This window comes from Andrographis paniculata, unplaced genomic scaffold (assembly GCF_009805555.1).
Source record: "Andrographis paniculata isolate CXL003 unplaced genomic scaffold, ASM980555v1 Contig32END, whole genome shotgun sequence".
In the NCBI taxonomy this organism is placed as follows: domain Eukaryota; kingdom Viridiplantae; phylum Streptophyta; class Magnoliopsida; order Lamiales; family Acanthaceae; genus Andrographis; species Andrographis paniculata.
Window position 1 is genome coordinate 2,949,554 of NW_026137565.1, and position 14,438 is coordinate 2,963,991.

Below are 14,438 nucleotides of genomic sequence, written 5' to 3' on the forward strand. Positions count from 1 at the left end.
TTGGAACCTTTTCTTTTTTTAACAAAAGAAGGAAAAACTTCCAAGTGATCAATCTTGGGGGAAGATAAAAGTGGGCAGAAACATAATAGGTGTGAAATGTGAAATCCAAATAGTAATAATTCAAAAGAAACACCATAGTCCCAAGAGTGCAGAGCTGTCAAATTCTACAGTGATAACTAAATACAACTTGCAATGAAAAATTAATTTTTCATGTAGACTATGAAAACATGTATTTGATTCCGATAGTTTCAAAGAAAAGATCAATATATTTCAAGAAAGGAAGTACCCACCAGACCAGCCATCCTCCACAGTCCACAGCCCTTCTGTAGCCCAAGAATGAAGGGAAATTGCAAAACCTTGAAAGTAATCGAGGGCGCAGGTTCCTAATTGCCAAAGAGATCAAGATGAAATCCTCCTACTACCCCACCTTCCTCGGGAGACCTTAGATCTGCGCCTTAACCAACGACGCATGGGTTTGTTAACGCGAGCCTTGTCTAGCACAGCGTCCAGCATTGGGCTGCCAACAATGTCCAGGGAGCTCTTGAATGACCATATCCGGTCCTCCGGCCAAGGCATTTGGGGTCGTCTCTTCTGGCAAAGAAAATACATGGGAGATTATCAGTCAGACTCAATTCATAAAAATGAAAACAAAAATTAAATTTGATTCCTAAGTCTGAACAAGATCATCAAGGCATCAGGCTTACCATCATAGAAAGCATACACTTCACTGCCCTTCGGCCGTAGACAAGTTGTTGTGATGGCTTCTTGGATTTGGCATAGAAAGAACTGACTACGGGTAAGGACAGGCACCCCCTGCTTGCTTCAGCCAGTAGAACATCTGGGTCAGGATTTTGGATATACCAAAACATTAGCTGTCCTATACAGTAGGACTCGCTATATGTCTTCCGGTATTCGTGGACACCCGAACCCAATTTCGCAGCATACTTTGGGCTGAGGTCTTGTGAGGTAATATGAATGGGGGGAGATACTACTTTCTCGTATTTCTGAAAAAGGATGAATGTTGAAGAATTAATTACTCACGCATTATTCAAGTTCAACAGGTCGGCATTTTGGTGTAGTGAGTTTGGAAAAACTAGAACTCACCCTCAGTCGGAGAAAACAGTTTGTGTGCGCATAAAGATGTATCAAGTCACCAGCAGCATCGTGCCGCCTTTCATACGTAGAACGCAACTTCCGCACCACATCCCTCAACCTGAAACATATTGAAGAGACTTACATTATAAGGATTTATAGTAAGATAGCATGCATGCTGAAGTGAAGCTAATGATAATTACCATTTTAATGAGTTCTGGAACTTCGTCTCTTGTAAATAAGGACCAAATGACCCACGTGCATGAATCATGGTCTTCAGGTTCTTCAATCTCTTCCGTGACACACGAGGTGCCATGCTTCGTAGCAGTTCGTCGACGAATGATCCTTCTCCTTCCCAGAGATGAGAAACCACTGCTTCTGGGCTGAGTCTTTCAAGTGGAGGAGGTGCCTCCTTCGGATCATCGAAAAGACATCTCATAACATACTTAACCTGGATCAATATTTGAAATAAACAATTACAGCACCCTCTATAGTCGATCTAATATCATGGTGAATATCAATCCAAAACTCCCTTACCTTGTGTATGGTAATAGCCAAATTCTGAATCCTCTGATTGTACACACCCTCTGCCTATAACAGTCAAAACGATAAAGATGAACCCCATACCACAACCTTAAATAATCTCTTCCGCAGTTTGACATATAGAGGCACCATGGCAAACCACGCATTCAAGGAAAGGAGGTAAAGACTTATACCTGAATTTCAGCATCTTTCTTCTCAGCTTCCAGGTCTATTTCAGTAAAGTACCTCTTCTTTTCCTCGATGTTATACCTAAGAATCTCAGCTGGGAGCTTCATCCTCTCAAATTTTATGAACCTCACCTAATTTCATATGATATCAAAATATCAGAAGATTTCCATGAGCAATTATATCTCAAAACACAAACCAGAGAGAAGAAAGCATACCAAACGAGCTGAATATGCAATCAGCCAGGCAGGCAACCCACCAAGCAAACAACATCCAAGTCCAGCTTTACCCAGTTCAGTAAAATCTTCTTTTGATACGGAATTCAATTTACAAGCCTCCAGAAGTAATGAACATCGATTAAGTAATCCATGACGCTTTTTCAGCACCTATTAGGCAGCCAGATCCAAGAGATCACCATTCAAGATATGAATATATATATATATATCTACACACAAACGAAGCAGACACAATATTAAAGTGTAGTAAGTGAAACAATTCTTAATCATGTACCTGCTCAAAGGCCCCTTCCCCTGTTAGATTTAGATAACTACCACGGCAATCACTGGTCCCACACAAACAAACTGAATTTTCGTACTCGTCATTACTCTGGAGACAATTAAGAATTACAAACAAAACAAATAAACTACTGAAACTGCTGCCATTTCATATGCTACTGACCTCAGTAACAGAGTTGTAGTCAAAGGTGATCTCTTCACCATAAGCAATAGGCCTCACAGAATAAATCCCAATCTGGTATTGACCATCAACAGCAGTGACCCTGTGGTTATAGTGACAATATATTAACAGCACAGTTAAAATAAAAATTTTAGTGCATAATAGTAATCATTTAAAACCAGGCAACAAATAGAATCAGATAGCTTGGCCATCTTCTGGCTAAAGAATGCTTTGTACTCTACAATATGTAATTTACTACCATCAGAAGCACAACAAAAAAAGAAAAAGAAAAAAAGATTTCTCTTTTGAACTGTTGGTGTAACATCCCAGTCGGCTCAAACCGGAGTGTCACCGCCACGCCACTCTAGAAGACTCATTCATCAACCAACGAACCCTACGTTGTGACGTTAAGGCCAAAATAACAATTACAAACAACTAATTGAAGATTTAAAATTGAAGCACACCAGTTTATCATTTAAATAAATAAAGTATTAAGTCATAAGCATAAGTTAAAAATTAGTTTTAAAATATTAATAATGAATTTCAAAAATATTTTAGAAGATAAAGTAGTTCTAATTCCCTCGATGGATCATATGACGTGAATGCATCATTTAGGTATAATAGAAGCACCATCACGACGGCTGAGTAAGCGTAAGTAATCAAAGATAAATTAATACGGTATAATGCCACAAAATCATTTGAAAATGATAATTTGAATAAAATGTCATATCATATAGTTACACATAACAAGCATAGGGTCACAACACTCAAGGAAAGCTCCACAAGTATCTAAGGGTTCGAAGCCCAAGGTACACGTAAGTCAATTTATTTATTAATTAATTTGCGAGGTGCGTTATACGGCCCACAATCCTCTAGTCTCCGATATAACATACCTAGAGGGGATTGTACGCAATCCATCCCTCCATCACGCATGACGGTCTAAAGTCCTTTTTCATCGTGAATGACGGACACTTCGGAATCACTCAAAAAGGGAACCTGCCATCTCGATTCCTCGATCTAGCCCATTCGGGATCTAATTCGAGGTTAGCTAGTTATCCTTAAATACATATACCCTCACGTGTTTGCAAGGCATAGAGGTGGAAAGCTATGTCTTATCATCCAAACAATCGACGAGTTGATCGGACTCGATGGGTAGTTTCAATTATCAATTTGACCCGGTACTCAACATGCTATTAGGCAAATTTTTTTTTTTTAAAAAAAAAAGGAGTTTTAAACTCAAAACATTTCAATTGCCAACATTTAATCAATCAAAAAGTGGAAAATTAAAGCCCAACAAGTTCGTTATAATCTCACTTATTTCGCCAAATAAACATTCGAAAAATATGTCCATCCCAATAGGCATAAATCTTTTAAAAAAAAAACATAACTAGGTTAAGCAAAACTAGGGTTTCAAACTCATTTCACAAATTCTACGATTTTCAATTTAAATATTATAATAATCTTCACATAAGTCTTCTAAGATATTATAATCAACTTTCTAAAAGAAATTGGCAAAACCTAACACTTTTAGGGCAAATTCATTTGAAAATAATTTTGAAAAATATCAATAGAAGAGTTTAGGGATTAGAACATATCATCTATATAAGATTAATCCCACTTACCTTAAAAAAATCCAAAAGGAAAAGAGTTTTTGGAGAAGAAGAATTTCAAAGAATGGGGTGCTTGGCGGCGCTGGCTGGGGAGAAACGCTGCTGCCTCTCTAATTTTTTTTTTTTTTTTTTTTTACTTTATTAAACATGAAAGACTTGGCCTTTATTATTTATTTTACCCTACTTGGGCCCAAATTGGTCAAAACTCAATTTTTACTCATAATTTTAACCAAATTCCTTAATTTCTTACACCAAAAGTCCAAAATCAATTAGGCCCAAAATAATATTGTTCAACTCCGACGTCGGACCCCGGAGAGCTCCGGCGAACTTCCAGCAATTATTTTACGGGGTATTACAGTAGGTGTCGTCACCTATTCTAAGACAAATAAATTATCAGAAAAAGTCACAGCATTGCTTAGGAAGACAACCGTTTCAAAACATTTAAGATTAAACAGAAAAGACAACTATCAGTGCTTACCTTGCTTCACAATTAGGTCTACAGGAGTGACAAATCCGGCTTGCGTAGTTTGCTTTGTGCATTGCATCAACAACAACTAGATCATACCCATCTGCATCATCCTGCATTCAAAATTTCAAACCTTAGTATTAACCCAACATCCAAAGTTGAATGGAGGTATCCAAGAGAAACACCGGGCAAGATAACAGCGTTTGGAAAAGAATTTTAGAGGGCAACTCATAGGTTCACGATTTCATGAGGCATAATCGAGAGGGTGTTGAAACAGCGGATAATTTGCGTCATACTAATTTGAGCTTAATTTTGAGGTAATAACAGCTACTTGGCAGTGGGCAATTAGACAGAACTGAGGAATCAACAACTGCAAACAAATTAAAGTAAATGTACAAGTATCAACATTGTTGAAGCAAATTTAATTTCACTCGGAGACTTTCAATTCCAGTCTCAAAAAAATAAATAAATAAAGTGGAAACACCAAAAATGAAGTACTCCAAACACATAATAGCATTATGTAAGCAGTTGCAATAAACCTTGGGCCTCTCAAGATAAATGTTGTAGAACTCAGGTGCTGGATCATTATTGTTCCCTTGCAAAGCACGAATCCCATCTTGTTTCTCAAACCATTTCCACGTAGGATAAACCTAGAACATGGGAGAGAACACAGAAAAATTCAAAGGACACATTCTCAAAGGCAGCAGATCATCAACTGCATGCAAAAAGACAAGTGTAACAAGAAGGGATGAAAAACTATGCCAATTCAGCAATAACAAGTAAGAATATTTAGACACTAAAGTTAGACTTACTACAACAAGAGACTAAAGTTACAAGTTTACTATGCCCTGTTAGAATTAACTGTTACCCAGCATGCAAAAGACAAATATAACAGCATGGCCCGATCAAAACCACATGAGAACCCCCCCCCCCCCCCCCAGGGGCTAGCCCTGATGAATAATTTTCCTCCACCCAACAAATTAAGAAAAGAAACAAGTAACCATTCATAATAAAATGCTCCACTGCATTGATAAACGATCATTAGCAGTTGATAAGAATATAGTGGGAAGGGGTAAAAGGCATCCTGATACCATGATCTGATGATATAAAAGATAGTGATTAAAAGCATTACCTCCCCAAGTAATTCCACAATAAATTCATCTTTAGTAAAACCACCATCTTTGTTACAAATAACCCCAAGTCCCTGAATAAGAGAAGAGCAATGTTATGCTTTTAACATCCAAGAACATAAGGAATTGGGTCCTACATGGAATATACTTGTAGCACAGCCAACAATTGTAACACTCAAGGCATCAGCTACATAAACAATAGAGTAACATAATAGAATATGTCGGTTCAACAACATAATAAAATGACCAGATAATAATAAAATAGTGGACTAATATGACTGACCTTCCTATAAGCAACATATTTTTCCTTAGGACGATCAACCATTGCAGTAAGGACACCTCGGCAGAGTCGCAGGGTTGTTCGATCACCATTTTTCAATGCTGTTTTTAATATCTTTTTAAATACACACTTCAAATCACATGTCATTGGAGGGTTTTCAGTACCAGTAAATATTCTGGCATGCTTGTTGAGGGTACAAAGGAACACTTCTTCAATGAAAATATGCTTGTCAAGTAGTGATAAATCTGAGTCCTTTGGCATTGAATCAAGAAAAAGACTACGTGTGCATGGATCTATTCCATAAACTTCTTGTTCGATCACCTCATAACCAAGGGATTTTGTGGGCTTGAAAGCCTCCGCCTCTGGAATTTCCATGTCAGACACCACAGCACCACTTCTTCGGACATTGAGCTTCTCACTATGAATCTCTGATAAAGACACCTGCATTTTTCTTCTTACTTCTTCCTCATCTGCTACAATAACATAGTGATCAATAACTTCATACTTTCTGGTGACAGGAGGAACAACGTTTTCCTTTGTCATACAAGCACCCCATTCCCGCATACAAGGAAAAGAATCAAGTCCACTCTCAGGTGAAAAGTCTGCCTCATTTCTAGTTTCACTTATAACACCTTCCAATGGGGACTTTGAGTTACTTTCACTGTGCAATGCAGTACTTGTGATGTCTGCCATACTTGCATCAGAAGATTTGTCACAATCATCAGTAGCATCACTTCCTGACCCCAAAGACTGTTTATTTAATTTGGACAGTCTTGTTTCGATTCCATGATCAGATGCATAAATGTTGGTAAACTTACAAACCAAATCTTCAAGCTGGGAACCTCTGATATCTACCGATGCTAAGGAAGGGGATGACAGAATAATTTCCTCGAGTGCGCTAGCAGTAATTCCAGTACCACTTGAAATTAAGGAAGTAATCTCCTCTTTCTTGTAATCACTCTGCAGATTATAATTTTACATGTCAAACTAGCAATTTATAGAATCTATGAAATCCTTCAATATCATGTTGTTTACTCTAGCAATGAAATAGGTCTGAAGGTAAACAACAGAAGGACGCACAGAGAAAAGAGGCATATGCACAGAAATGCAAAGCAAGCAAAACTTACCATAATTTTCAAGATGATAGAGTCTGAGCATTTCGTACCAAGTGCGCAGAAGTCCACTTCTCTAGAGATATCTAGGTACCCCTTTAATGCAGATTGCCAGTGCTTGCAAGTTAAAGCAGCACGAAAAATTGACTTGAGATCATCTCTAAGGAAATGAAATACCCGGGACAGAACATTTCCATCAAGTAAATTCCACCTTCCCATCTCTTCATCAGAATCCACATCACTTATCGTCTCTTGTTCATTATTCTGAATAGCAATCATAGTCTGATGCATCTTATACTTTTCATCAAACCCATCTATCCTAGCCTTTTTGCTGGTGTGGAGGTGATCTACAATAGTAGTTGACATGGAACATAAGTAAATGTATAACAAAAACACAATAAAACCTGTGATATTTGCAGTAACCAAGTCAAATAATAACTTATTGAATCGGGTTCAAAGACCTGGATAAACTAAATAACACTTCAAAAAACCTCATTAAGTCCCATGCAGGAGATAGTGAGAACTAGAACAAAAACAATCAAAGTTTACAAAAAGTCACCTTCCATATTTCCTCGACCCACCCTCTCCTTGGGTTCAAAATTCAGTGGCAAGAGTTTCTGCAAGAGATAAACATAAGTGGGCAAAAATAGATACATAGATGGATAAAGATCAAATTATAAATGGTCAAGAAGCAGAATAGCAATGATTTGAATGCAGAAAATTACAACAAAAATAAATTCATGTTCAGATTTCTTTCCAATATAATAAGATTGAATTAAAGGTGGAGTAAACCTGGGTTTCAGAATCCATATGCACTCGAACGGTTGGTTGTATAAATTGCACTTAGGATTTGGATGCACTTTCCGAAAGATCTCACTGTTGTGATAAATGACACACCATGGAGCAAATCGCAAATGGCGCAGCCTTTACAGCATATGCTACAGCAAAATGTATCTCAGATGCCTCTGCCCTAGCGCAAGGCGCCGTTTCATTCATATTTATAAGGGTTAATTAGGGTTTTCTTTAAACTAAAAAGACAAGCACAGGCAGTCTTTTATTTTATCTACTGTTCTACACTCCCACTCGTAGCCTCTGCCAGCCTATTTCAATTACATTTTCTGCCTCTTTTAGCATATACTCCCTCCGTCCTACATAAATTGTCTATATTTTCCTTTTTCGTTCGTTCTACATAATTTGTTTTTTTCTTTTTCGAAAATATAATTACACATTTTAATCACATTCTAAATTCCATAATTTATAATTTTCTTAATTCTAGTTAAATTATTTATTTATCTTAATCTTAATTTATAATTATTTTTATTATACCATAATTACTTTTACTAATACACTTCTTATTTACTTACTAAGTATGTTTTACCTAAATTCTCGTATCTACAGCAACGTTGACAATTTATCCAGGACGGAGGAAGTAATATATATATATATATACGTATATATTGTTGTTTGACTTCCATATGTAGATAAATTAATGATGCATATCCCTATAAGCTTAAGCTTTAAGGGAGACGGGTCATTCAAATTATCTAACATAGTATTAGAGTCTTAAGTCTCGAATTTGAATCCCACCATCTCCATCCAGCATATATCCACGTGCAAGTCTTGTATATATCTCCTTGCACGTGAGACGGGAGGGGTTGGCCCTATCCTTATAAGCTTAAGTTTTTAGGTGAGACGATCATTCTAATCATCTAACATATATTGAAATATATAATTTTTAATACTTACAGTCCCCCATGTAGAACAAACAATGAACGTTTACAAAAGGCACCCCATTTCCCCCCAACCCACCCCTCTCCTCAGGTTCAAAGTTGTAGCAGAGTTTCTGCAAGAGATAAACGAAGATGACAAAATAAACATAGAGACGAATAAAGGCCAAAACTTGGGTGTTTGTTTGTGGGGTTTTGGGTTGGGTCATACTATTCCAAAATCCCCTCCAACCCCCACCCCCCCAAAAAAAAATAAATAAACAAAAAATAAAAAATCAAATCAAAGACCTACTTTTCATTTATTATAATATACTAAAATTTAATTTTATATTCAAAATATCACATCAACACACATTTATATCATATCAAACAACTATTTCAATTCAAAATTTTATTATTCAAAACCCAAATCCAACACCAAAATCCCACAAACCAAACACAACCTGAAGTTTCAACAAAAATGTTATATCTTAAATGTAGAAACTTGCAATTAAAATACATTCATGCTCAGATTTCTTTTTCTAATATATCAAGACTATGTCAGAGGTTGAGGAAATCAGGGTTTCCCCATTCACTCAAATGGTTGGTTACATAAATCATATTTAGGTTCTAGGATAAATTTAGATTATAGAAAAGGTTGTGTACAATTAATAGATTCTCCTGAAGGTCTCCGCAGTGTCATAAATGGCACAACATGGAGCAAGGCGCAAATGGCTTTGGACTTTGCTATAGCAAGGCACGCTCTCAGGAACCTTTGCCATTTATTTTTTCACAATTACTAGTTACTATTGTTTATACATGGAAAAATTTTCAATTTATGCAGAAAAAGAGCATAAGAAATCCTCATACCTGTAAGAGTCTCCAGTTCCATGCCCTGAATTGGTTTTATACATTCTAAAAGTGATCCCACTGTCTTCAATATGAAAATCTTCTGCATCCATGGGGGCAGATGACTTGTCTCTGAGCATAATATTGGATGTGAAGAGGACATATAAGGAAGTTGGATGACATAATAATTTCCTGAAGCACGATAGCAGTAATTCCAGTTAACCACTTAAAATTAAGGAAGTAATCTCCTCTTTCTTGTAATCACTCTGCAGATTATAATTATACATGTCAAACTAGCAATATATAAAGTCTATGAAATCCTTCAATATCATGTTGTTTACTCTAGCAATGAAATAGGCCTGAAGGCAAACAACAAAAGGACGTATAGAGAAAAGAGGCCTATGCACAGAAATGCAAAGCAAGCAAAACTTACCATAATTTTCAAGATGATAGAGTCCAAGCATTTGGTACCAAGTGCACCCTTTAATGCAGATTGCCGGTGCTTGTAAGTTAAACTTGAGATCATCTCCAAGGAAATGAAATACCCGGGACAGAACATTTCCATCAAGTATATTCCACCTTCCCAACTCTTCATCAGAATCCACATCACCTATTGCCTTTTGTTCATTATTCTGAATAGCAATCATACTCTGATGCATCTTATACTTCTCATCAAACCCATCCATCCTAACCTTTTTGCTGGTGTGGAGGTGATCTACAATAGTAGTTGACAACGAACATAAGTAATTGTAAAACAAAAACACACAAAAACCTGTGATATTTTCAGTAACCAAGTCAAATAATACCCGAGTTGTAAGAGTTTTTCAACCTCTTTCTTAGGCTGTCGAACATTGATCCAATGGTCAAGTATTTCATCCACCTCAACAGAAAATTCCTGAGTCTTGTAGGAGTTCATCACCAATTCATAAAGCTTTCCCGGGGTATATGCAATAAACTGCGCATGTAGGCCATGAAAACCACTGGCAATATTCCGCCTATCACTTATTAAAGCACCAGTTGCTTCTCGAAGGGGAGTAGAGCAGGTTGAATTAAATCCAAGTTGATGCATTCCTGAAGGCCCAAAAGGAAGCATAACGAAATCCCAAATTTTATCTCTTTCTGTAAACACTGTTGTGTTTCCAGATGATGCTTGGCCTGCCATTAAAAGCGGCTCAGAGAATGAAATGGCCCGTGCTCACGCCCAGAAGCATCAAGGAAGTACCAGTCACCAAAAAGCAATTTTAACTTGTCTATTTTGCACACACGGTCCTCTGGTATACTGAAAGGTGCACTTGCATTCCTAGAATCTAGTGAGTTCTGTTCTTGAAAATTCTTTGAGTAACCATCTTCCAACCTCTTTGTAACAACAGGAGTGGAATGTGTCCACAAAGTCCTTGTAGAAATCTTTTCCTTTCCTCTCACCTTCACAAGGGATTCAGAGACAAATGAACCATGGTACCTTGCAACAGAGGCATTTATTTGAACCACGGGAAGCATGATTCCTTTGAGCCCCGAGACAAGAGCAGCTATGTGTAAGGTTGATCTGCTCCTACTGCGCAGATCATTCTACTCATCACAATGCATAAAAGCCATAATGGAAGGTTAATCCTTCTGCTCTGAGCAGGATGAAACAAATCATTCTTTTGCTCCAACCTAGAGTCTTTACAACCAGTATGAGAATCAGACACAGGGGATAGACATCATTGACAACAAGCTTCCTTTTGAAGATCTATCTTTGGTAGTTTCTTCACTACTCCTGCAATCACCTCCCCTGCATGCCCACTGATTAGAAGCGTTCACAAATGTTACTACTACAGGAGATCAGGAGAGTGCATAATCATCCTCAAAAGCAGCAAGTACATGGGCAATGTGTTGTTTAGCGTCCTTATAGTTTCACTCCAAACCACCAAGCCAACCCTCAAGTCATCCATTTTCAACATGCTCAATCACATCCCGTTGGCGCCTGGAAAAGCCTGTCAATTGCCAAAAACAAGAACCTTAAATAACCAGAGTACTAACAGACAGTTCTACTTTAGCAGTTTAGAGGAAATATACAAAAGTGGTAGCCAACTCAAAAAGGGAGAGGGAAAAAACAACACATACAAAGTCACTGCTATCTTCTTCCAGAAGTGAACTCGTTGCCCAATATTTCTTAAAGCAGATTTTTCAGCTCAGTAATATCAAATTCAACCTACAATAATAATGTACTTAAATAGAGGCATCAAAAATTGCAGCACCAACTAAACTAAAGCAAGCTGTTTGACAAAAACCCAAACATTTAACTTAAAATTAAACAATATTATTGAGCAACTATTCAGTATGGAAATATGAAATATGGATGGCCCTGTCACTTGGCAGCACTCTAAATAATCCGCATGGATCCTGCTAGTATCATCTTATTATCCCAATTCTTCCACTCATCTATTCTCCAAATTCCTGGACCTCAGCATCTTTCCCCTTGTTGAATTATCTCCATCTCTTAAAAGTAGTTATGGAACAAACTATTGTGACAAATCTTTTTGCCACCTTAGCAGCAAAACAACTAATCACCTTATTGTGATCCAATTTTCCATCAAGCTGCAAAGAGACTTGAGGCACATTATGGTCTCGCAGACGTCAGAGTCCACAATTAACTACCTCAATTCCAAAAAATTGCCTTACGACTACTTGGAAATAAACAAAATGGCAATTCAAATGTAGCCGGTAGCAAATGAAGATTGCAGAAAGTAAAATTAGGATGAAAGGGACACACAACCGCTCACATTCTTAATTTCTATGTATCTTTATATCACGGACAAAGAACATTCAAAACTCCTATGATGTTCGAAATGAAGATCCTGTTCCTTAAAAATGGTCTAAATCTGGCCATAGCATTTCAAAACTGTTATATATTGTTAAATATATATTGTAGATTATATTGTATCAGAGCAATTAAACTAGGGTTTAGGGATCGGACGTTTGGAGGCTAATCTCATCGGAGTTTCTGCCGTCGACCGTCGCTGTCGCCGCCGGAGTCGACGCCATCTCTATCAGCCGCCAGTCCATCCATCCGCTGCCCCGCAGCTTCTCGCGCACAGCATGACGCGTTCTGGAGACGGGTTTACCGCCCGCCGACGCCGCCGCCGCCGCCACCGCATGCGTGATAATTTTCGGTGCAAGTCTGGTGCAATTTTGGGTACAAATTTGGTGCTTTCATAATGGGTTTTCTTCTCGTATTCTCAAAATCCAAATCACCAAACAAACACTAAACACTGCCCTACATCAATCAAACCTAATATGGGTTTCTTCTAATATTCTCATTTTGTACCGCCATCATTTACACAAACTTTAATTTCCTTTTTATTTACATTATTAAATTATCGATTTTTATAAAATAATTTAAATGATAATAAATTTTTCTAATATGTATCTTTATTAAAATATTCATCTACAAACATAAAGTAAACGTTGAATAATAAAAAAATTATTTAAATATTTATTATATTTGAATATAATAAATCATCACAATTATTTAATCAAATACATGATTTTATTAATTGAATAAATCATATAGGTGAAAAAAAATATGTTAATGTAACAATGGTGGTGAATCAAGTTGGTTAGATATATAGAATACATTTAGATTGCGTTTATTTTGAATGATAGGATTATATATAGCACTAAGAATTATTTTAATAGATTAAATAATCAATGTATTAATTAATATAATATTTACTTTATTTTATTAAATATTGAATAAAATCATATTATGTTATTATATGATTATTATTATTTTATTCAAAATATCTTTTCATAATCATTTTATGAACTACATAATTTATTTTATATTTTTTCTTTTTAATATATAATAATATATTAAAATTATGAGATTATCATAATATATATAATTTGATTAATTTTTTTTAATATTTATTAAATATATTTTATTTTATTTTCATTTTTTATAAATTAGTTTTTATCATTATATTATATCTTATTCTTGTCACCTAATGAAGAGTAATTTAGATATTTTATGAAGTAGGATTAAATAATATTACGAAGAAATTAGACTAATTACCTTCCAAATTCATATTATAATATTGAATTTGTAGTTATATCCTACTCAAATATATTATAATAAATATAAAATTAAGTCGGATAAAATAATATTATTTATCCTAATTTCGATAATAAACACACTCTGATTATACCAGATATAGAAAATATCGTATTCATTTTTATAAATCAAGCATATACATATTTTAGAATAATATATCAAGATCTATTATTTCTCCAAAAAAACTATAGATTTTGAGGTCAAAAAATAAAAATTTAAATTAAATAAATTCAATAATGCTTTCAATGCTATCAAGTAATCTTCAAGGATACTACTCTTCTAATTATTATGTGTTAAAAGGCTATTAGAAATAAAGCAATGCATATATCCCTCAATAAATTTTAAATTATTTAAAGGTTTATAGTATATCTAATCATACATTGACATTTAAAGAATAATCGCGGATTATCCTATTAAGAAATCTTAACCAATTATTGGATTTGATAATAATTGGGCATGGTACACAATTAACTACTGTGAAGTTTGGTTCAAAAGTACTTGAAATTAATTAATATTATTGTTATTGTTATTTTTTTTTATTGTACACTATTTTTTTAATGGGACTATTCAAAAAAATATACAAAATTTATAAACTAGAATAGGCAAATACAATTATTTGTTTGTATGAATTATTATTAGTAGTAATATTATTAGAACAATTATCAAAAAATCGCAAAAATTGATGCCGTTTTTGCAAACGAATCAATTACCAGA

At 35.5% G+C, this 14,438-nt stretch overlaps 1 protein-coding gene across 12 annotated transcripts; it reads right to left on the bottom strand.

Moving 5' to 3' along the window:
* Positions 1-90: 90 nt before the first annotated feature.
* LOC127247230 (histone-lysine N-methyltransferase ATXR3-like) lies at positions 91-12,917 on the bottom strand. 12 transcript variants are annotated; one of them, XM_051269004.1, is made up of 22 exons: positions 12,585-12,917; positions 11,732-11,819; positions 11,489-11,601; positions 10,435-11,399; positions 10,062-10,343; positions 9,650-9,820; positions 7,866-8,916; positions 7,633-7,690; positions 7,089-7,420; positions 5,965-6,921; positions 5,684-5,755; positions 5,091-5,201; positions 4,564-4,664; positions 2,479-2,578; positions 2,311-2,406; positions 2,019-2,186; positions 1,809-1,934; positions 1,630-1,683; positions 1,296-1,543; positions 1,105-1,213; positions 705-1,004; positions 91-591 (listed from the first exon to the last, which is right to left on the bottom strand). In XM_051269004.1, the coding sequence occupies exons 7-22, from the start codon at positions 7,881-7,883 to the stop codon at positions 400-402; spliced, it is 3,042 nt and encodes a 1,013-aa protein (XP_051124961.1). In that variant the 5' UTR covers positions 7,884-8,916; positions 9,650-9,820; positions 10,062-10,343; positions 10,435-11,399; positions 11,489-11,601; positions 11,732-11,819; positions 12,585-12,917; the 3' UTR covers positions 91-399. The 12 variants fall into 12 exon arrangements, with proteins under 12 accessions (XP_051124961.1, XP_051124958.1, XP_051124956.1 ...); XM_051269001.1 differs by lacking the exon at positions 11,732-11,819; XM_051268999.1 differs by lacking the exon at positions 11,732-11,819 and having other exon boundaries at positions 7,866-8,011; positions 8,820-8,916; positions 10,435-11,601.
* Between the last annotated feature and the right edge of the window lie 1,521 nt (positions 12,918-14,438).